Genomic DNA, 21,998 nt, shown 5'->3' on the forward strand with positions numbered 1-21,998 from the left:
GTTTGAGGGCTTTTTGAAGGAAGCAAAGGAAGGGGTTTCAGGATCCGGGAAAGACAAGAAGTGAGGCGAAGTGGCCCGAGCAGTGGGGAGTTCCCCAGGGAGGAAGCAGGCTGGACTGAGTGAACCGAGGGGGTCAGGGACCCTGGTGGGGTCTGGAGAGGTAGGCTGAGATGAAAGCTCAGGCGCAGGAGCCCAGGCACATAGTAGGTCCTTGTGAACTGAGCAGTAGAAAATGGTCACCTTCACTGGGTGCAGATGGGACCCTGCCCTGTGCTTTCGCATGGCCCTCAGCAGGGGCATCTGGACCAGGGCCCTAAGGACAGGAGAAAGGGACAGTCTCCCGGTGTCCTAGTGTAAGGGACTGCAATGCTGCTCGCCAGATTTGGGAAATGCAAACGGCCCCTGAGTTGACTGTTAGTCTAACGAACATACCCGGCCTCTCAGAGGAAGAAGCTGAAAGGAAATTCATAATGAATGAAGCCTCTAAGGCTTCCACCCAACTCTAGTCTTTGTCCCAAGAAAGGCCATCTGGGATCTGAAACCAAGACTGGCCTCTGCCCCACACACCAGGCAGGAATGTTCCCGCCCTGTGTCGGCCAGCGGGGAAAGCAGACCGTCCTCCAGCTGGGTGGCCCGTGCTGCCAACCAAGGGACACATCTACAAACCTGACCACCAGAGCGGGAGAGACGGTCTATTCTCTTCTTGTTTGCTGGCAGCTAGAAACAGGGAGCACCTCCAGTTTGCCAGGCTGTGCCCAGGGGCGGTCACATACCTGCTGAGTTGCTCTCTGCCGCCCTGACAGGCAGGGTCCTAGCTCTGTTTACGCCACACAACCAAGGCCTGAAAAGGACCACCCAGTGCACGTGGGGGCACGTCGCAAACTGCTGTCTCCTGTCCTTCCAGAGAACTCCACAGCCAGTGTGAGCGAAGCAGAAAAGAAGGCCCAGGTATACTATCGCGCGTGTATGAACGAAACCAGGATCGAGGAGCTCAAGGCCAAGCCCCTGATGGAGCTGATCGAGAGGGTGAGTTCCTCCAGCAGACTTTCCCAGATCTCCTCCGGCCCGTGCCACCTGCCTGCCCCGCTGGCTTCTGTCCCAGCTCTCAGCTACCACCAGGGCCACCTGCCTGGAACTGGCTTCTGTCCCGGCTCTCAGCTACCACCGGGCCCAGCCACACCTCCAGTCCCATTGCCCAGCTGGATGGTGGAGCCTGGTTGCTGGCCTGTGTCAGGGCTGTCTGAGTGTGAGTGTGAGTGTGTGTGTGTACGCGCACATGCACACATGCATGCTCATCTCTGTGGGTGGGACTGTCCATCTGAGTATTTGTGTGGGGATGTGTGCCAGCGTCTGTGTGGATCTGTCACACGTGCGTGTGTCTCTGCATCTGTGCGGGACAGGGGCTGTATTTACAGAGAAAATCTTTCTCTATGTTGCTGCTTCCTTGTCCTCAGAGAGTGTTTGTGTGAGAGCAGGGGTGTGTTCCAGAAGGACCAACAGAAAGTCTTGGACCAGAAGCAGAGCCCTCCCACTGACCCAGGGACTCCTGGCCTCCTGAGCAGGAGAAAGAGTCTTTCTTCCTGGGCACCTTTCAGACAGCCTTGGATGGACTCCCAGGGGCCGCCGGGGCTGGCCAGGCTGCCTGGTGCACACACAAGGGTGGCCGTGGGTGTTTTCTAGCTGCCTGTGTTCCCTCTAGGCCACACCTTCCGGCTTGGCTCAGGGGGAGGCATTGTGGCAGGGTGGGGAGCTGTGGGCAGCAGGGACTGTACCGTCCCTCCCCTCTGGCACAGGGCCCCCACGTGCCAGCATGTGCCCAACCAGGGAACACCAAGGAGAGTTTTAAAAATCCAACTCAGAGAAACTACAGTAGACCATAGATTATCAACCTTTTTAAAAATATGGAGCTTTCCTTACACCTGAAATTAATACAGAATAGTATTGAATGTAAACTGTAATTGGAAAATGAATAAGTACAATTTAAAAATAAATAAAATATGGAGCTTTAGGCACAATTGAATTTATGTTTCAAAAGGAATGACAGTCACGTGACTTAGTATTCAAAAAGTGAATGGTGTACCGGAAAAGTCTCCCCATCCCTGTCCCCAGCCCCCGGCGAGCAGCCGCCATGTGGATTCATGGCTCACTTGTCTAGGATACATCTTTGCTCCATCCGGGATCTCTGGCTCCCTGGTCAGAAACCCCTAATGAAGACCGTCCCTTTCATTTGCTTTGAGGCTCAGAGAGGTCAGATGGCCGCTCCAGGGTCACAGAGCATGTCAGCTACAGAGACAGATTTCGTACTTGGGTCTCCCTGCCATCTCAGCCCCTCCATTTCCTTTCCCTCCCCACAGCTCGGGGGCTGGAACATCACAGGGCCCTGGGACAAGGACAACTTCCAGGAGATCCTGCAGGTGGTCACATCCCACTACCGCACCTCCCCCTTCTTCTCCGTCTACGTCAGCGCCGATTCCAAGAACTCCAACAGCAACGTGATCCAGGTGAGCTGACCTGCTCCCAGCACGAGTGGCCAGGACCTCATGGCCTGTTTTGAGTTTAGTGCTGTCTTGGGGCAGGTGGGGAGGAGACTTGCCCTGGCCAGAGACCCACTTCTAGTTTCTGAGTCTGGGCTATTGCTGGAGGCTCCCGAGGATGAGATCTTTATAGGCAAGAAGTTTTGAAAGGGCATGCAGCCTCCTGGGGTAGGTGGGGTTACTGCAACACCAATGAGTCTTCGAGGTTCTGATTGGTCACTGTGGGCTCCAAGAGTGATGTCAACCCCTGCACACAGCTGGAGCCACATCTTGGTCCCTGCACCTCAGCCTCCAGCCTTTGTAGCTCTGCTAAGATGGCTTAGTCCAGCTCTCTCTCTCTGTGAAGGCTGAGTTTCCACCCATCTCTGCCACTCATTCACTGTGTGACCTTGAGCAAGTGCCTCAACCTCTCTGAGCTGCAATTTCCGTACCAATCAAATGAACTATAATGATGCCCACTCTAGGTCTGACAAGGTGTGGCCATAAGGCTCTGATAGTAACTATCGGGAATTGACTTTCTTCACCTGCCCCACGTTCATCAAGCCCTTTACTGGCACTCTCTCCTTGAATCCCCTTTCCAGCTCTGAGGGTTAGATATTTTTTCCCTATTTTGCCAATGAAGAACCTGGGGATCAGATAGGTTCAGTGACTTGACCAAGGCTACGTGGTTTGTGAGTAACTTAACCACTGTGCCACCCTGGGAAGTGTTTTATGAAGTAGAGCTGCAGCTGACCACTTGAACGGACAGGAATACAGCCCCGCATGTATCTGTTCCCTCCCTGGGTGGGCTCATCCCAGGGGCGACCTCAGCTATCAGCTCGTGCTGCTGCTGGGACCCCCTCTGGCCCTCTGTTGCCTTGTGCCAGCTGGGCCCAGGCGGGTGGAGACTGTGCGGGGTGTGTGTGCAACAGAAGATTCCCTCTCACTCCCTCCTGCCCTTCCCTCCAGGTGGACCAGTCTGGCCTGGGCTTACCCTCAAGGGACTATTACCTGAACAAAACCGAAAACGAGAAGGTGAGTGGGCCTCTTCAGAGAGCATGGCTTCCACCCCCAGCCCACTGCTGTCCGTGGTTTGTCACCCTCCCCCGTGTCCCCTGAGAGTTCACACCTGTGCTGGTCTTTGAGGCTAGAGGAACATAGAGGTGTCACTTATCCGATAGGTGACACGCAGTCCCTGGTGGGGGAGGGGTGTCATATGTCCCCAGCCTAGAATGAGGCTGTTTCACATTCAGGCATTACGGGCACAATAGGCAGGGAACAGGTGTCATTTGTCCCCATTCTAGAGCGATGCAGCCATATGGCCACTGCCATTTGTGGGTCCTGGGCCTTTTTTTTTTCATCAATCCTCACCTGAGGATATTTTTTCCATTGATCTTTAGAATGAGTAGAAAGGAAAAAGGGAGGGAGAGAGAGAAACATCAGTGTGAGAGACACATCAATTGTTGGCCTCCTGCACACGCCCCGATAGGGGCCAGGGATTGAACCTGCAACCCAGGTACATGCCCTTGATGGGGAATCGAACCTGCGACCCTTTGGTGTGTGGGCTGACGGTCTAACCGCTGAGACACACTGGCCAGGGCAGGTGCTGGGCCTTGTATACATGCCACCCGTGGGCCTCTAGTTACCCTGCAAATACTGAACATCTCCCTCCTCTGAACTTTGTTCACCTCGTCTGTCCCCTGGGTATTATTTTTACCTTGCTGTTTTCCGAGAAGGGAATAAAGCTCAGAGATGATAAGTGACCTGCTGAAGGTCACTTAGCCGGTAAGTGGGAAGACTGAGATTCCCATGCAGATCCACTAACTCTAAAACCCACGCCTGCCCGTCCCCCTGACTGCATCCCGGGGTGTCCCAGGGAGGCCTTGCCTGAGGTTCGTCATGTGTCCATTTATCATTCTACCCCCTTGTAGCGAGCAGGTGCCTGCGAAGCGTGCTGCTGGGGAGATAGAGATAAACAAGGCAGCCTGGCCCCTGCCCCGGGGAGCTTAGGGCCTGGTAGGGGAGGCAGGCGTTAATTAGCTAACCACCAATTAGAGACAGTGTGACAAATTATAATGAGCAAAGGGTGAGCTGAGAAAGTAACCTGGGGACCTAATGCAGATCTGGGGGCACAGAGGAGGACGGTTCAGAAAAAGTGAGTTCCAGGAACTGAAAGATGGCCCCGTTGGTGGCTCTCTTGGGACAGGCATGCAGGAGGGAACGTGGGCCGGGACAGCAGGGACCAGCCCTCTTGGGGACCTGTGGCCTTCGTCCTGAAGGCCTCGGGGAGCCAGTGCAGTGGTGCACTGCTAGAGTCATTCCAGAAGCTAGTTTCCAGTGGGTTCCTGGGTAAAGCACCCAACCCCTCCCTCCCACAGCGGGCCCTGCCTCACCCTGCCACCCTTGTCCAGTGGGCAGTGGGTGGCAGTCGCTGACAGGCTGGGGGTGCTGTGTCTCACAGGTGCTGACAGGGTACCTGAACTACATGGTCCAGCTGGGGAAGCTGCTCGGCGGAGGCGACGAGGACTCTGTTCGGCCCCAGATGCAGCAGATCCTGGACTTTGAGACAACACTGGCCAACATCACCATCCCCCAGGAGAAGCGCCGGGACGAGGAGCTCATCTACCACAAAGTGACAGCAGCTGAGCTGCAGGTAACTTGAGCTGCGGCTGGGACAGCCGCAGGGCTTCAGGACGTAGGGCTCTGGGCTGCGGGTTTTACACACACTTCATCAGATCCCCGGAACAACCCTGCGAAGCAGGGCTGGTTGTTCCACCCAGTTCACAGATAGAAAACCTGGCGGAGGCTCCGAGAGGTGGCGTTACTTGCTGAAGGCCACGCAGCTAGGGACCCCAAAGCTAGTGTCTCGCCTGGGCCAGGTTGCTTTTCTGTAACAGCATTTGCCTGGGGAGACTGTGGTCATGATAATAACTCACGCTGACTAGGCATTTCCCGTCTCTCAAGCACCAGGCTCATCGAGCTGGTGTACACAGCAGATAGTAAATGAGAGGGCTGGGTTCTTTCCTCCTATCACCCCCTTTTTAAGCCCAGGAGGTTAGGGGACATGTTCAAGGCCAGGAAGCTCCTAAGTGGCAGGGGAGCTGGGCATTGGACTCAGGCTTGGTTCATTGAAGCTCTGCTCCTGACCATGACCCCGGTGACCTCCAGGTGGAATCCGGTTGGGGTCAGAACTGGAGGCTCCCTGTACTGAATGTAACCCGTCTGAGAAACAGATGTCCCCTCCGTAGCTCAGCCTTTGCGAAAGGCTGCCCCCTGGCGGCTGCTTGGGACTTGCAGGTCATGAGTTTGCCCACCAAGTTCCTTCTTTCCAGTTCATGGGGTGTTGGTGGCCAGCCTTATTCCAGGCCCCATCGTCACAGAGACCAGTCGAGTGGCCTCAGCCAATCTTCCTGTTCCCTGCCATCGCCCAGGAATGCTTGGCTGGGCCTTGCTTTCCCTGGGCAGGATGTCTGGGCCACTTGTGTTGGGACGCCTTAAAATGTCTCCTCCTGTACCCTGACCAGCCAAGTCCTGCCCCTGCATTAGAGTTTGGCTCATTTGCTCTCCTTTCTGGAAGGACACTGAGTTCCCTACAGTCCTCCCTTTTCTTCCCCCAATCCTCCCTTTAACGAGTGTATATGGGGCCACCAACAAGGAGACAACCCCAAACTCACCGCTGAGTGTTGAGCAAAAAAGAAGCAGGGCACTAGGGCACGGGGAGGGCGAAGGCAGGGAAGGTGTCTGGTGAGTGGGTGGGCCGTAGCCCGGGTGGAGGTGCAGCCCACACAAAGCCTCCTTCTGGGTGCCAGCTGCCCTTTAGGTCCCCAGAGAAGCTGGCATCGGGGTGAGTGGTGCTGGGTGAGTTGTCAGGAAGATCAACAGCCTGTGCACCATCTGGCACTGTTTTCCGCTCTGAGGCCAGGTTGAGAGAGATGCTGTTTGTGCGGCATAATTTGGTTCGCTCCAGCTGCCCGGTTCTCAGCTGGAGAGGGGCCCGCGGTCCCTCAGCTCCCCACCGTGGCCATGATGCCAGCCAGCTACCCCAGGAGTGGCAGAGAAGGCACAGTAGCCCTGGGCACATTAGCCCCAGCCTGGCCATCGGGTTCTGCCCCAGGCACCCAGTCCCCATTGCTTCTGTTCTGCTCTTCCAAGCAAGAAAGGAAAGGCCTCTCCTCCCTCCCGCTGCATAGCTTTCCGGGTGGGAAGGACTCAGCAGACGCAGCAGCCTGGAGTGGTGTGAGCCGTGAGCGGGGGGCGGGGGTCAGAAGACTGCTCTGGCCCAGCCCCACCACCAGCTGTGACCTTGGACAAATCACACCACCCCTTCCTTGAGCCTCGGTTTCCTTTCTTGTAAAATGGGGCCTTGCTCATTCGTTCACACCTGCCGTGTGCCAGGACAGACAAATGAGAGGCAGCCCCTGCCCTCGCGACCTGGAGTCACAGAGTCCTTTGAGAACAGGCTGAAAACTGCGGAGTGTCTCTCAGAAGAAATGGGCATGTGTACATATACGATAACCATGTCTAACTTTTAAAGCCATCCTGGACCCCTGAGGCCCATCTCCTGGACAAGAATCTCTGCCAGGCCTGCCCTCGGGTTTGCAAGAGGATGCGACGAGGCCAAGGCTGAGATTTCTCTTTGGAAGCTGATATATGCAATTCCAGTAGATTTTAGTAATTAGTATTAGTATTAATCCTTTGTTGCTAGTGATCCCAACCCATGTCTCTAGCACTAAACTAATTCGATTCATTCCACCCTTGGACAGAGAACGTCTAGTTCCCTGGTGCCTGGAAATTGGTCTTCTTCCTGTCCTCCCGGTCACTCGGGAAGGCGCTCCAGCCTTCACAGTGTGGTTCTAGGCTAGCCCCGCCCAAGTGGCCTGAATTTAGAGGACTGAATCGGACATCCCTCTGTCACTTCTCCAGAGGCCTGAGGACCCTCCCATTCCTTTCTAGGACTTTCCACACCAAAAGGGGTTTGGGAATGAGCCCATCCCCTTTAAATGCTCCAGCTGAGATAAAGCTGGGAGCATCTTTCTTTTCTCTCCTACTTTGCAAGCCTACTTGAGCCACTTGGTTGGTGACCAGCAGTGCTCTCTGGCTTCGGGTATGGAAAATAGAGCTCATCCGTGTGCCCCAAAGGATTTGAGTCACAAGTAGAATGTCCTAGTTGGCTAAAACAGCCAGCTCCTTGGAGACGGACCTAGGCACACATGTTTCAGTTACGCGTTCTCGAAAGGAATAGAGATAGAAAATATAGAAATCCTGGTATTCAACACACTCCTTGTCTCAGAGTTTGGGGATTTACCTGCACAGAACACCTGCTGTCCCTAAAGGAACGGGCTTGTGTTAAGTACATAGCGGTTTATCTCTGCCCCATATCTGTGCCCTGATCAGAGAGTTCCAGTCACCTGTAGTTTATGAAGCTCTTGTTAATTGTATAAACAATGACGTTTTGTAAACTTGGCAAATTTCTCAGGGGTCTTTGCCAGCAGGTCATGTAGACAGGTGGCTCTAAGTGTTGAGCCCTGTTTGACCATCTCACCTAAACACCTCCAAGTTTTGCAGCCACAGAAATGTTAAGAGCAGGCCTAGAGGTTGCCTTCCTGGGGGGCCCCTGCCAGGAAGGGAGAGCAGAATGAACAAGCGAGGAAGAGAGGGGACTCGGGTTTGTGGAGCAGGCTGTCCTGAGAGGCACAGAGCAGCCAGTCCCGGAGTGGGAGGTGGGGGTTGTTATCTCCGTTTCAAAGACAGGGTCTTCTCAGTCCAGCACAGGGCTCTTCCCCGCTGTGTCGCTGCGGGCAGGCTGGCATGTGCCGGAGCCCGCTGGGCACAGCCGTCCCCAGCTCTGTGGGAAGTCTGCAGTGGGTCACGGTGGGAATGCAAACCAGCCCCCCACTGAGAGCCGGTTGTCCAGCCCTCCTCCATCCTCTGAGGTCCTTGTTCCCCAGCAGCTGAGCTGTGCTGCCCTTTGAAACCAGACACGTGAGTACACCTGGGTTTCAGACCTGCGCAGTCACTCAACTGTGTGACCTCAGGACCTTAGCTCCTATGGAAATTCAGTGCCTGGTAACTGGAGGGTTTTTATGGTTGCCTCTCTCTGTGAGGACATCATAAGTATTCACCAGCAGGTTATCGATTCAGCTGATGTTACAGACTGATTTTACATTACAGATTGATCTTACCATCTGAAGGCCATTTGTAATGCCTCTCTCACCTTCCTTCGTCTTGCGTTTTGCCCCTTTTCAAGGGAACAGAGAACAGAGTTTGGAATTGGGCAAGCCCAGGCCCACTGTCGGGAGACCTTGAGCAGTGATTACAATCGCTACTATTGATCGAGTGCTTGCTAAGTGCCGGATACCGTCCTAAGTGATTGACACATACAGGCACTTTTGCTGTAACACAGCACATTGTAGTCCCAGAAATCCTTGCATTCTGTAAGATTACAGGACAAAAAAAATAACTAAAAATAGCAAGACAGATGGGAAAAATAGGTCTAGAGCAGACCATTCAGAAGTTGTACAGTTTTGCTTGAGGGCATTACACAAAGTGAAATAAGTGTCACAAAAGGATAAATACTGTGTGATTCAGGTTCACAGAGACAGAACTTGGAGTGGTGGTTTCCAGGGGCTGGAGGAGGAGCTGGGAGAAGTTACTGTTCAGTAGGTGCAGAGTTTCAGTTTTGCAAGATGAAATACACGGATGGATGGTGGTGATGGTGGTGTAACGGTGTGAATACTTACTGCCACTGAACTGTACACTTGAAAAGGGTTAAGATGGTAAATTTTAGATGTGTATTTTTACCACAATTTAAAAAAAACACATGTTGTGTAACTTTGTAATCAAAACACTCACAAAACAATAATTGGAAACTTGAGAGATCGCACAGCACAGCTGGAGGCTGCCTGGTGGGAAGGGGACATGCTGGCTGTGGACGGAGCCCCTGCAGACCAGCGGGAGCTCTGAGCGGTGGGGCTGCCACAGGGTGGGCCAAGGGCAAGGGCAAGGGCAAGGGCAGCCTGCCAAGAGCCGAGATATGCAAAGCTGGCCGTGAGTCTGTGGGGAAGGAGCCCCTGTGCAGGTGCTCATTTTAAATTACCTTAAAATATAGCTGACGGGCTTCCTATGAGTGCATCGGCTGAGCTAAGAGCTTTTCTTTTCTTGCTGAAGGTTGTCATTCTACACGTGCTTTTCTGGATGCCTTGCCTGAGAAAAATCAGCTATGGACCCAAACAGTTCACACATTCTACTGCTCTCATTCTTGAATGCAGCAGTTGTATAGAAGCCGGTTGATGTTACAGAAGTGTGTATTGAGTGGAACAGACAGTATTAACGCGTTTACTCCTCATATTAACCCTGTGGAGTGAGTTTTGTGATTATGATGGTCTCAAGGCACAGAGAGGTTCATCGTCTTTCTCAGGGTCACACAGCTTATGAGTAAGAGAGCTGGAGTATGAACCCAGGCAGTTTGGCTCCAGATTCTGCACACTTATCCATTAAGGCCTGTCTGAGGCTCAATTTCTTCACCTATAAACTGCGGGTAATAGCACCTACCTCCTAGGCTTGTCATGAGCACCAGATGGGAGATGAGTGAGTCATTGGCATGGGAGGGGCTCGATGAAGGGTAGCTTCTCCATGCTGCTGTGTCTCCTCTCTCCCATCCTAGTTCCATTTCAAGTTCAAGTTTGGCTCCTTAGAACCCTAGGTACATACCTCTTTGACACCCCTGCGCATTTCTCTCTCTACTTAGCCAAGGTGTTAAGCGTGACTGACACACTGTTATGTTTTCCATTAAACCAGAAATATGATACTATTTGATATTTAGCTTGTATTTGTAACCTGAATCTTACCACCTAAATGTATTGTTCACATGTTGATTTCCTACATTAAAATACTTTTTGTTAGGAATTTGCCATATTGAGCAACATTTTAATATGGAAAGTTCCATTAGCCATATGAATTTTGACATGTTTCAGAGAGGTCAGTAAAGAAAATATTATTTGAATATATTTTTTAAAAAGAATTCTATGTATGACAACTCCAATAAAAGTCCGCCAGCCTTTGTTTGACAGCTGCCAGCTCTTGGCTTTGTGTGAGGATGGAGGCACAGTGACACGCCCTGGAGACCTGGCCTCTGAGTCACACTGTCTTCTTCTCTTCCAGGCCTTGGCGCCTGCCATCAACTGGCTGCCCTTCCTCAACACCATCTTCCACCCCGTGGAGATCAATGAATCCGAGCCTATTGTTGTCTATGATAAGGATTACCTCGTCCAGGTCTCCACCCTCATCAACAACACTGACAAGTGGTAAGGGCGCCCGGTGGACTGGGACGGGCCTCTTGCAGGCAGCCTTTGGGGTCACTCAGGCAGGATGGCTGAGCGGTGACAAGCTGACTCAGGAAAAGGAGCCCTGGGGCTGGCTTTTGAGCGCAGGTTCAAATCCCAGCTCCTCCACCTACCAGCTTTGTAGGTTTGAGCACGTTTCTTTCCCTTTCTCGGGTCATTTTCCACATCCATAAAATGGAGATACAAATAGCACCTACCCCATAGGGTTGTTGTGAGACTTGAATGAAACAGTACAGTGTTTTAATATAGTGCCTTGATGTGGAATGGGACTCGGTAGGTGGTAGCTCATATTTTTAGTTAATAATTACCCAAAACACTACTGTTGATCGTATGGGACGTGTGTGTGTTTGTGAGTGTGCACATGTGGAGAGAGAAGGCATGTATGTGAGAGGGACAGAGATGGATTTCTAATACATGGTTCCTTTTCCCCCCATCATTGTGACTGGATGTTAGTCTGCTTTTCCCTTGACTTTTTTAAATTGAATTTTGAGAGAGAGAGAGAAAGGGAGACAGAAAAAAAGAGAGAGAGAGACATCGATTTGTTGTTCCACTTATTTGTGCATTCATTGGTTGATTCTCGTATGTCCCCTGACTGGGGATCGAACCCACAACCTTGGTGTATCGGAACAATGCTCTAACAGACTGAGCTACCCAGCCAGGACCTCCCTTGACTTTTATCATAAGCATTTTCCCCATGCCATCCCAAACTCTCTGCAGGCCTCATTTTTCATGGCTACATACTATTCCATTGAGAAAAATCTGTGGATATTTACTGACTCCTCCCCCTGTTGGTTCCAGTTTGAGGCTAGCAACAAGCGCTTATTGAGCACTTGTGGTGTACAAATCATTGCACTAAGCACTGAAAGCTTTTCAGCAGAAGACCCAGGCTCTGCCCTTGAAGAAATGATGGCTAATGTGCTTAGAGAGCCATACCAGACAAACTGAGACAGGTGTGGAAAGAACCCCTGGGATCAGAGCACTGGGCCTGAGCGCCCCCTAGAGGTCAGTGGGGGGAGTTCTGTGACGTTTCGAGCCCAGCGCACGTCTGAACGCCTTGTCCCCTCTTGCCCCAGCCTGCTGAACAACTACATGATCTGGAACCTGGTGCGGAAGACAAGTACCTTCCTTGATCAGCGCTTTCAGGACGCCGACGAGAAGTTTATGGAAGTCATGTATGGGACCAAGAAGGTGAGCCTGTTACTATGCACTCCCAAACGCTTGTTGAGTACCTACTGTGTGCCAGGGCTTGGGTTGGGGGCTGGCATGACCACAGTACCCTCCATGGAACTCCTGAAGGAGGTAGACAATAGGCAGAGAATAAAGAGGGCCACTGAAGGGGCCTGCCCAGGTGTCCCTGAGCACACAGGAGGGGGCCTGAGCCATCCGGGGGTACGGGGTGGGGTGGACAGAAGCTTCCAGGGGGAGGTCGTTATACTAGGTCTTAAAGAATAAAGAGCAATGGGAGAAATGGGGCATATCTGTAATACTTTCAACAATAAAGATAAATCTAAAAAGAAGAATAAAGAAGAATCTTAGCATTTTAGCTAATTTACAGCCAAAGGTAGCCTCTGTGCTCTCCCTTCCAACTCCTCCATGGTGATGAGGGTAACGCTTTCCTTATATAACTCACGGGACCGTCACATGCCCTGTGAGGTGGGTACGATCAGCATCCCCCATTTACACAAGGAACCCCAATATGACTTCTTCCCCATAAACACAGCACCGGGCAGCGCCTGGCTCATGGTAAACATGACTCCGCTGCTCACCGATGCTGTTACCCTCCCAGGCCCAGACCTCATGGTCTCCACCCACCTGTAAATGCCCCCACATTCTTTCGGGGGCCCCAGGGCCGCCCTCCCCATCCCTCCGCCTCCCCCCAGGGAACCCCCGGCCCTGACCTCCTTTGTGGGCAGCCTTGGCCAGGTCCAGGTGCGGCCTGTGTCCAGCTGGAGGCTTTGCCCCTGGGGAAGGGGGGGCTGGGGGAGAGGGAAGGTGTCCAGGTGGAGTCCTGCGGGGGGAGCTTAAAAGACCTTGGGCAACTGCACTTGAGAAGGTTAGGGTGCCTCTTTCTTGCTTCCTTCTTGCCTGAAAGAAATTTTTTTAACTAAGGTGTAACTTATATGCAATTAAATGTATACATTAAGTACACAGCTCAGTGAGTTCTGACAAATGAAATCACCCATGTAACCACCACCCCATTTATTCAGAGTCCCCTGAGCAGAAGGTCCTCTGTGCCCCTTCACATTAGCCCAGCCCTCACCCCCGTGGGTGCAGATGGGTGTAGTCACAATCCCACGCCCGGGGCCCTTCTGTGTCTGGTTCTCAGCGTAAGTCTGCGAAATGCATCCGTGTTGTGTGTATCAGTAGTTGATTCCTTTTTGTTGCCTAGTAGTGTGTTGTATAAAAATACATTTTGTGTATCCATCTGCCAGTTGATGGGAGTTCGGGCTGATTTCAGTTGAGGGCTGTTATGAAGCAGGCTGCCCTGACCTGGGCGGTTTTTGCCATCTGTTGTTCAGGGTTCAGAAGACTCAGCTCCCTCTGCAGCGCTAGGGATTTATGGGAGCGGGGCCCCCACTTGGAGTCACGCAGACTGTCCACAAAGGGCTGCTGGGCAGGGGAGCAGGTGGGACAGAAACTACCCTGGGCTCTTCCCGAGCCTGCTCTATGAGGTTGCAGCCCCGGGTGCCTGTTTCAGCTGCACAGAGGTGTCCTGTAGGCGAGTGGGCTTGAGGGTGAGACGGGACGAAGGGACACTTCAAAGTTTTGTAGTGTCGCTGTGACAGTTTTGTCTCCAGGAGGCTTTAAATGGGGCTGGGATCCTGGCCTCTGGGAAGGTTCTCCTGTTGCTCAGGGTAGACAAGGTAACCTCCCAAGGTTCTTGGTCACCGGGACTCTTAGCCTCCCCCAGGAGGTAGAACAAGGTTCAGATGGGAGCGTGGGGTGTGGGGTCACACGTGGCAGAGTTCCGGTCACTGTGGGACCCTAGACCAGAGGCTTCTCCGTGCTCAGTTTCTGTTTCCTCGCCTGTCAGGGCCTGTCTTCCCAGACTCTCAGGCTCACTGTGATGGCTCCACAGGGTACCATCTGTGAAGTGCTGTGCATGAAGCCTGTGTTCGGGAACTAGAAGGTGGCCGTGATGAGAGGTGTTCTGTTGTCCAATGCCTAAAATAACTTCTACTCGGTCTGAAAAGGAATCCCTGAAGTTCTGGAAGGAAGCAGGGGGCCCAGCTGGTGCTACCTCCCAGATGAACAGGGGTTGGGAAGGAGGCAGGGATCCAGTAACCCTTCCCACTTGTGTTTCCAGACCTGCCTTCCTCGCTGGAAGTTCTGCGTGAGTGACACAGAAAACAACTTGGGCTTCGCCCTGGGCCCCATGTTTGTCAAAGAGACCTTCGCCGAGGACAGCAAGAACATAGTAAGTGCCTCCCCTTGGACACAGGCTGTGACATCACGCCAGCGATGGCCCCTCGTGAACTTGGTGGCCCACACTCTGGTCTGTTCTGGACCTTCTCTGCTCCAGCCCAGGGCTCCCGCCTTAACTGCAAGGTCTCGTTTCCTGCAGCCCTGAAAAATGGGAGTTACTCATGACCATTACTGTTGCTGAGTGCCAGGCCTTCAGCTGTGTCACCTCATTTAACCCTTACCGCAGAGCAGCCATCTCCACTTCCCAGGGTGTGAAGCACCCAGCGAGAGAACGTTGACAGAGCAGCTCTGTCTAGAGTGTGACATTTTTCTTACTCCGTGGGTGGCAGGTTTGTAGAGGACATGGCGGCAACCAGGCACGAAATCAGATCCTGAGTTTACCAGTTCCCGGTTGTGTGACTTGGGACAATATTCTCACCTCACCTGTAACGGGGTGGGGAGGGCCAACCCACAGGGGGAGATTAATGCGATACTACACATAGAGCTCCTGGCACAAAATAAGGGTTCAATAAAAGGTATGGTTGTTACAGTTTTTATTGCTAAATATTAAATACATAGATATTATCTGCAGTCAAAGGTTAGCAGACGGAGACTCAGACCTATTCCGTGACTTGCCTGTGCAGAGTCTGAGTCCAATTCTGTTGGCCATCAGCCCTTCTGCTCTTTCTGCTGCGAAACCCCACCTCCCCTGGTCTGGAATCTTCAGCTGCCTGGTCTGCCTGTGACAGCGTCACCCTTGAGAACAGACGTTCCTCCCCAGCCTGAGCAGAGTGTTTCTGAAACTGCTCCTTAAACTTGAGCTCTCTAGATTTCAAAGCCCATTCCATCAAAAAGGGATTCTGTGGTCCAGTAAGTCTGGGAAAGGCTATGTATTCTAACCCTTTCCAGAAAGAATTGCACTGCATGGTACACCTTAAAGGCTCTGAAAAGTCCCGCAGCAAAGACTTTTCCTGCATTCTCAAAGCTTGCCCTAACTGTATCTGACCATGGAGCCCTATTTACGGAAGTCTAGCCTTTTCTTATGGGATGCTAGTGTTCTGAGGAACAAGGTTGGGGAACATGGCTGTGGCCCCCCCCCACCTTAGCCCAGTGCCTGGGAGCCTGCGGCGTTGAGCCAAGACCTGAGTTTAGTCTTTGCTTCGCGTTGTCCTCCTGCACTGGGTGCCTACCCACGGCCCCGAGCTTCAGCTTCAGCTTCTGCTTCTGTCTCCACAGGCCAGCGAGATCATCCTGGAGATCAAGAAGGCGTTTGAGGAAAGCCTGAGCACCCTGAAGTGGATGGATGAAGACACTCGGAAGGCAGCCAAGGAAAAGGTGAGGCTCACCGGGTGCTTGAAGGGGGTTGTGAAGGAGAGACCGCATCTAGATGCCACCCTGCCCTCAGGCTGGGCAGCCCGGTAGGATGGAGGGACAGCCTTGAACACGTGCTTGCGTTAATGACTGATGAAAACCACATGCTGAATGTGCAGGGAGATGTGAGGTGTCTGATAGAGAGTGGACAATCTGATGTGCTTGGTGGGGTGGGGACCGGGGAAGGCTTCCCTTAGGAAGTGACATTTAAGTGAGACCCAAGAGATAAGTAGAATTTAGACAGGAGATGAATCTTTCCAGAAAGAGATATGGAAACCCTGGGGTGGAAGGAGCCTGGCCCTGTGTCCCCTTGGCCCACACCCTAAGCCCAGCACCCTCAGAGCCCGACTGGGCACTCACTGTCCTCTTTGTCTCCCCTCTCCAGGCTGATGCCATCTACAACATGATAGGCTACCCCAACTTTATCATGGACCCCAAGGAGCTCGACAAAGTGTTCAATGACGTGAGTGGTTCCTACCTGCCCCTTTGCATTTCCAAATGCTCCCTGGGGTCCCCATTTGGGAAAGGGGAGCGGCAGGCTGGGTCCGGATGAGGCGCTGGAGGCTCTGTGACTGTGACTGTGATGACACCTTGAAATGGTGAGCTGTGGACTTTGGGGGTGGACCAGGCATGAGGAAGCTGTTCCCTGCTCCATCTCCTGGGCCAGCTGGAGGCCCCCACCTCCTTGGAGCCACCAGCACCAGTGCCCAGCAGTCAGTGCCAGAACAGTGCCTCGTGCCCCTCTGGAAGTGGTCAGTTATATTTAATGAGTGGTAACTAGTGGGGGGAAATAGACCCTAGAAGGTGCAGAGAGCACTGGGCCCCTGTAATATCAGGGGCAGAGTGCAGCGTGGAGCCCCTCATACCAACTCTTCCTTCCCAGCCCAGAGTTACCTCCTACCCGGGGTCCCCCCACCCTCCCAGAGAAACCTGGGCCCCTGGTTTGGCCCCTGAAATGCTAACAGGAAAAAGGAAGCGTGAATCTCAAATGCACGTCGAAGCTTCATTTGGGCAACAAGGGTGGTTGACGTATCCCTGGTGGTTAGAACTTTGGGCAAATGGATTGTGCTTCTGCCCTTAAATTTTATATTTTTGTGATTGAAATTCATAAATTCTGGCATTTTTCAATTATAACCTCTCATCACGGTTATATTTAAAACCTAAGACTATTCAGATCGCTTCTGAGAATGTGAGTCTCGTTCTGCAGCCTTCACCCTTGAGAATAATTTAAGAGGCTCCGGAGTATCAGGCCAGGAGACCAGGGGCTCCTGGAAACAGCGTGGAGCACCCGAGCCTGCCCGCAGGGCCCAGCATCGTACTCGGTCCTGGCGTAAAGCCAGAAAGCCCTGGCTGGGGTCCGAGGGACAACCTTGCGCCTGAAAACTGCTGAAAGGCCAGGCTGAGGGGTGAGGAAGATGCGCAGTGTCCCCTGACGTTTCAGAGCTGAAACTTGATTTATGAGATCTGTGCTGTCGGGTATGGTAGCTACTAGCCATAGATGGCTAATTAATCAAAATCTTATAAATTAAATTAAATTAAATTTAAAGGTCACACCACATTTGAAGTGCTCAGTAGCCAGATGTGGCCAGGGTCTACCATTTTGAGCAACACAGACGTGGAACATGTCCATCATCTCAGCCAGTTCTGTTGGACAGTGCTGGGGAGGCTTCCTGCCTGAGGCCCATGCTCTGCTGCAGGGCCTGGGATACTGCTGTGTCCTTGAGGGGGCCAGGGCGCCAAGCCCCAGCTGGGTGAGGCTGAGGGAAGAGCCCAAGGCTGCAGCCTGGAGGCCCCCGTTCTAGCCTCTGACCTGCGACCAGTCCCTTAACCTTGCGGGCCCTCAGTCTCAGAAGGGGTTTGGTTCAAGGGCCTGAGGTGCTCCCTCCTGGGCGTGCTCTGACCCTGTGACTTTGCTCTCTTACCCAGTACTCTGCAGTCCCGGACCTCTACTTTGAGAACGCCATGCGCTTTTTCAACTTCTCGTGGAGGGTCACTGCTGACCAGCTCAGGAAAGCTCCCAACAGAGACCAGTGAGTCTGGGCCTTGCGGGGAAGGTGCTGGCTCCCGGCACATGGGGGTGCTCTGGGCTGAACTTGCCTTTGTGGCATATACCATGGGCTGGTTATAACTGTTCTAAGGGCCCTCTGTGCAATGGGGACTGTCATCATCCCACATATCAGATGAAGAACCCAAGGATCAAAGAAGTGTAGCCTAGGTGGGAGCTGGGATCGGCCGAGTCTGTGCCCCCAGTGCCAGGTGTGGCAGAGTATCCCGGCCTTAAGTTGAGCAGACCTGGCATCATGTCCCAGCCCCACCACTTCCGTACTCGGAGCTGGTGTGACAGTCGAGTGTGAGAACCTCTGGGAGTGTAGCACAGAGGGGCCCTCAGCTAGGGCTAGTTTCCTCTAATTCCTCACTAACAGGAGTGGTGGATTCTCAGGGCAGGCCTGGGGAAGATTCTGGACAGGCCCCCATCCACTGTGATTCCCGAACCTCACTGCACATCAAGAGTCTCGTCTCTGGGGATGTTTTTTAAAAAGATAGCTTTCTGGCCTATCCCCCAGACCTTCTTAAATCAACATAATATGAAGTGAGACCTGGTACCTATTGTTTTTTTAATAGTCTCCCCAGGAAACTCAGAGGTAGTCAGCCCAGTGCTATTTCTCAGACCAAGCTCCCTCCTGTGCCTAAAACATTTTGCAGAATAAATCTTACCAAAAGACCAAAGCACCTTCTCTTTGCCTCTGGTGCCCCCTCGTGGACAACAGGGGTTTGAGCATCTTTTTCCTCCCAGTTTCCCTTCTATGACCAGGGTACCCCTTAAAGGGCACATGAAGGTGGTCTTTTATCTCCAGAATACAGCACAAGTACTGCCACAAGGTTCTGAATCTATCTGGTCTTTTAGGTTAAAATTTTTCCCTTAAATGTTATCTCCTGCCCATTTTTGTATTCATGATTATTTTAATATAAATATGATGTTTTCATCTTCTCAGTATCCTTTCATGGCTTTAGGTACCCCTTAACACATCTCTGTGGGGCTCACCTGGAGGAGACAGAGTGACTGGCTAGGCTCTTAGAAAGAATGTCCTTCCTGCCTCACTCTGCTCCTCATGGACCCTTCCCCTCCACACCAGAAAAATCATCGAGGGGCCAAATGTTTCAATATTATACCACCAGGGTCCCTTATACACTCTTAAAAAGTTATTGGACCCAGAAAGCTTTTTTTATAAGTTTAATGAGGAAAAAAGAGGTATTGTTTTACTTTTGCACATTTCTTTAATGTCTCTGGTTTAATTGCAGACGGCAGACTCTCATCCGCTTCTTTATTACATTCATTCTGCTCATACAGTGTACTTCTGTATTGCATTCGGTCTATTACAGTGCATTGTATTTGAAATGTATAAAGAAAACCTAGTCTCACACAGATACATAGTTGGAAAGGAGGGTATTTTAATAGTCTTTTCTGATACTACTGCACATTCTTTATTGATATTAAACCAAAACTCAACAAATGGAATGCTTTTAAAGGCTAATTGCACTGAGGAATGGGAAACTATATCCACTAACTTTTCATGCTCTGTTAAACTAAAATCCATCCGTCTGTCTTACACTTCGATGGCTCTTTCACCCACGCATGATTTTTAACATCACACAATGGCCATTTGGAAAACAGTGGTTCACTGAGTTTCATATATCTTCCAAATAGTGATGCTTTCATTATACAATGTCCAAAAAATCTACATCTGTTAATATCACCACTGACCCGCTGAGAAAAGTCTAAGATTGGGAAGCTGATGTTTGTGGTGACCAGTGCAAGTTACTCAGAATTTTAATTTTTGCTTGAAACATCTAATTTTTTTTTTGAAACCTTGAATTTTTAAAAAATATATATATTTTTATTGATTTTAGAGAGAGGAAGGGAGAGGGAGAGAGAGAGAGAGATAGAAACATCAATGATGAGTCATTGATCGGCCACCTCCTGCACGCCCCCTGCTGGGGATTGAGCCCACAGCCCAGGCATGTGCCCTGATCAGGAATCGAACTGTGATCTCCTGGATCCTAGGTCGATGCTCAACCGCTGAGCCACACCAGCTGGGCCGAAACCTTGAATTTTTATCATGGCGACAAATAGTGTCATTTGTTTTCCTTGAGGTGACGAGCTCATTTTATGCATTTTCAAGAAAATGTCTGCCAGATATCCACGTCTGAAATGCCCTTCTTTGTCAATTGCTCTCTCAAGTACAAATGAGGTTCTGGGGAAAAAACAGAAGTGCTATGTAGACTTCCTGTGTGGTCACACAGTATTGAAGGACCTATACTCAAGGGTCTGGCTTTAATGAAATTAATAATTAGGCTACATTGGTGGCCACTAGAACAGTCGGTGCCATGACTCTGCTAAGGCTACAGCAGTTCTACCCACTGTTGCTTTGACGCCATCAGTGTAAATGTCAACGCAATGGAAAAGACACATAATGCCTCAGTGTTATTAATAAAGTAGTTTTGACCTCACAGACCCCTGAAAGGGAACTGAACACCCCACCCCCTACCCCGGCCAGGAATCCACAGACCACATTTTGAGAATTGCTGATGGATGCATTCTGAGCTGAGACGATGATGATGTATCGCTATGTAATGGTCCATCGAGCTCTTTGTAAGAGCCTCAGAGGCCCATTGTGTGGCATGAGGACAGTTTTAACCGATCCCTTATTTATAGACATTTAGGTGTTTTCTGGTTTCCCCCTCTCAAAAACAGTGTTGCTACGGATGTCCCTGTACTTGTGTGCCTGGGGTTAACGGGAACCCACACGTTTAAGGCTCTTGCTACCCTCCAAGTGGACTGTCCCCACGTGCCCTTCCCCCAGGCTGTCCTGTCTTCTCACGTGCGTCTTGCTTGCAGGTGGAGCATGACTCCCCCCATGGTGAATGCTTACTACTCGCCCACCAAGAACGAGATTGTGTTTCCAGCCGGAATCCTGCAGGCTCCGTTCTATACCCGCTCCTCACCCATGTACGGTGCTCCCAGTGCTCCCGCCCCATCTCCTTCCCCTGCCCCTCAGGGGACCCCCAACCCAGCCCCGTGGCCCACAGCTGACCACATGACCGAGCCAGTCTCACCGGGTGCCCTTTGCCCCACTGACCCAGGGAGCTTGAGACATTCAGAAAAGTTGCAGAGACAACATCCTCACTCCCTATGCTTCCCTCCAGGGTCTCCTAGTTCTGGAAGCCCCTGCACAGCGGGAACCTGGGGGAATGTGCCCCTAACTGTGTTTTAGAGCAGTCACAGCCAGGCAGTTGGGAAGGGGGAGGGCCCTGTCTCAGAAAGGAAATCTACACGGGCCTCACTTTGCCGACCGCGTGGCCCTTGGGCAGAGTGATTGCACCACTCCGAGCCCTGATTTGCTCATTTATAGAGTCAGCTACTCACACCTAACTCTTTGGAGATGACCAAAGAGGACAGTGCGGTTCTGCGGAACATCTAGCCCAGTGCTTGGTGTCCATTGGGCACAGACTGACCACAGCTGGCCCACCCGGCTTCTGACTGGCTTCAGGTTCAGGCTGCAGTGATCCCTCCTCCCCTCGTGGCATCCCTCTCACCTTCGTGTCCTCTCCTCCAGGGCCTTAAATTTTGGCGGTATCGGTGTCGTCGTGGGCCACGAGCTGACTCATGCTTTTGATGATCAAGGTATGGGTTCCTGGGGGTTCCCTTCAGAGGGGCCCATCACCTTCCTGGCCCCACTGATTTTCTTTTGCTTCCTTCACCTCTAAGGGTCTTAGCCTCGAGACAGGATCTGGGTTCAAATCCTGGCTCTGCCTCCTGCTGGTTATATGAACTTTAGCAAGTCCCATCATTCCTCCAAGACAGTTTCCTTGTCTGTAAAATGGGCATGATGGCCCCAGCCTCGTGTGGTGATTATGAGGACCGTGTCAGGCGCACAGTGGAGCACCCTGCTCTTGGAGGGTGTCCAGTCCTCGGGGGCGCGTACACCTGTCCACTACTCCAGAGACTTCTCTGGTCTGATCACAGTCAGGGGAGCTGAGGTCATTTTCCTCCTCACCAGCCAACATTCAGAATCCTCCTTGTTGCCTCTTGCTTTGGGGGCCCCAAGGCCAAGAAGGAGGAGGCAGGACCTCTGAGACTGTCACCCTAATGCCACCAGCTCCATTCACCCCTCTTGGCCTTGACAGTGAGTCCGTGGAAACTGCACGTGCTGGTCCTTTGCCTGGATCGTGTTCCTTCACCCCCCCCACCCCGCCCCCCTCAGATCAGCTCATTCATCCGGCAGTTCAGTGCTCAGCAGCATCGCCCCCCCAGTCCAGGGTGGCTGATGGGTGCAGACGGATGCACCCGGCTGTCCCTGGGAGGAGA

General features: G+C 52.1%; 1 protein-coding gene across 2 annotated transcripts in view; it reads left to right on the forward strand.

Moving 5' to 3' along the window:
* ECE1 (endothelin converting enzyme 1) overlaps nucleotides 1-21,998 on the forward strand; it is a gene marked incomplete at its 5' end in the record, with an annotated part of 88,981 nt that overhangs the window by 61,511 nt on the left and 5,472 nt on the right. For both annotated transcript variants that reach the window (XM_081145932.1, XM_081145931.1), the window contains 12 exons: nucleotides 905-1,026; nucleotides 2,355-2,501; nucleotides 3,483-3,548; nucleotides 4,975-5,166; nucleotides 10,674-10,816; nucleotides 11,929-12,043; nucleotides 14,163-14,273; nucleotides 15,497-15,595; nucleotides 16,017-16,094; nucleotides 17,558-17,661; nucleotides 20,529-20,639; nucleotides 21,247-21,314. In XM_081145932.1, coding sequence (XP_081002058.1) covers nucleotides 905-1,026; nucleotides 2,355-2,501; nucleotides 3,483-3,548; nucleotides 4,975-5,166; nucleotides 10,674-10,816; nucleotides 11,929-12,043; nucleotides 14,163-14,273; nucleotides 15,497-15,595; nucleotides 16,017-16,094; nucleotides 17,558-17,661; nucleotides 20,529-20,639; nucleotides 21,247-21,314 — 1,356 coding nt within the window. The remainder of the gene's footprint in view (nucleotides 1-904; nucleotides 1,027-2,354; nucleotides 2,502-3,482; nucleotides 3,549-4,974; nucleotides 5,167-10,673; nucleotides 10,817-11,928; nucleotides 12,044-14,162; nucleotides 14,274-15,496; nucleotides 15,596-16,016; nucleotides 16,095-17,557; nucleotides 17,662-20,528; nucleotides 20,640-21,246; nucleotides 21,315-21,998) is intronic.

Source organism: Miniopterus schreibersii (genome assembly GCF_964146895.1).
Source record: "Miniopterus schreibersii genome assembly, chromosome: 8".
Classification (NCBI taxonomy): Eukaryota; Metazoa; Chordata; class Mammalia; order Chiroptera; family Miniopteridae; genus Miniopterus; species Miniopterus schreibersii.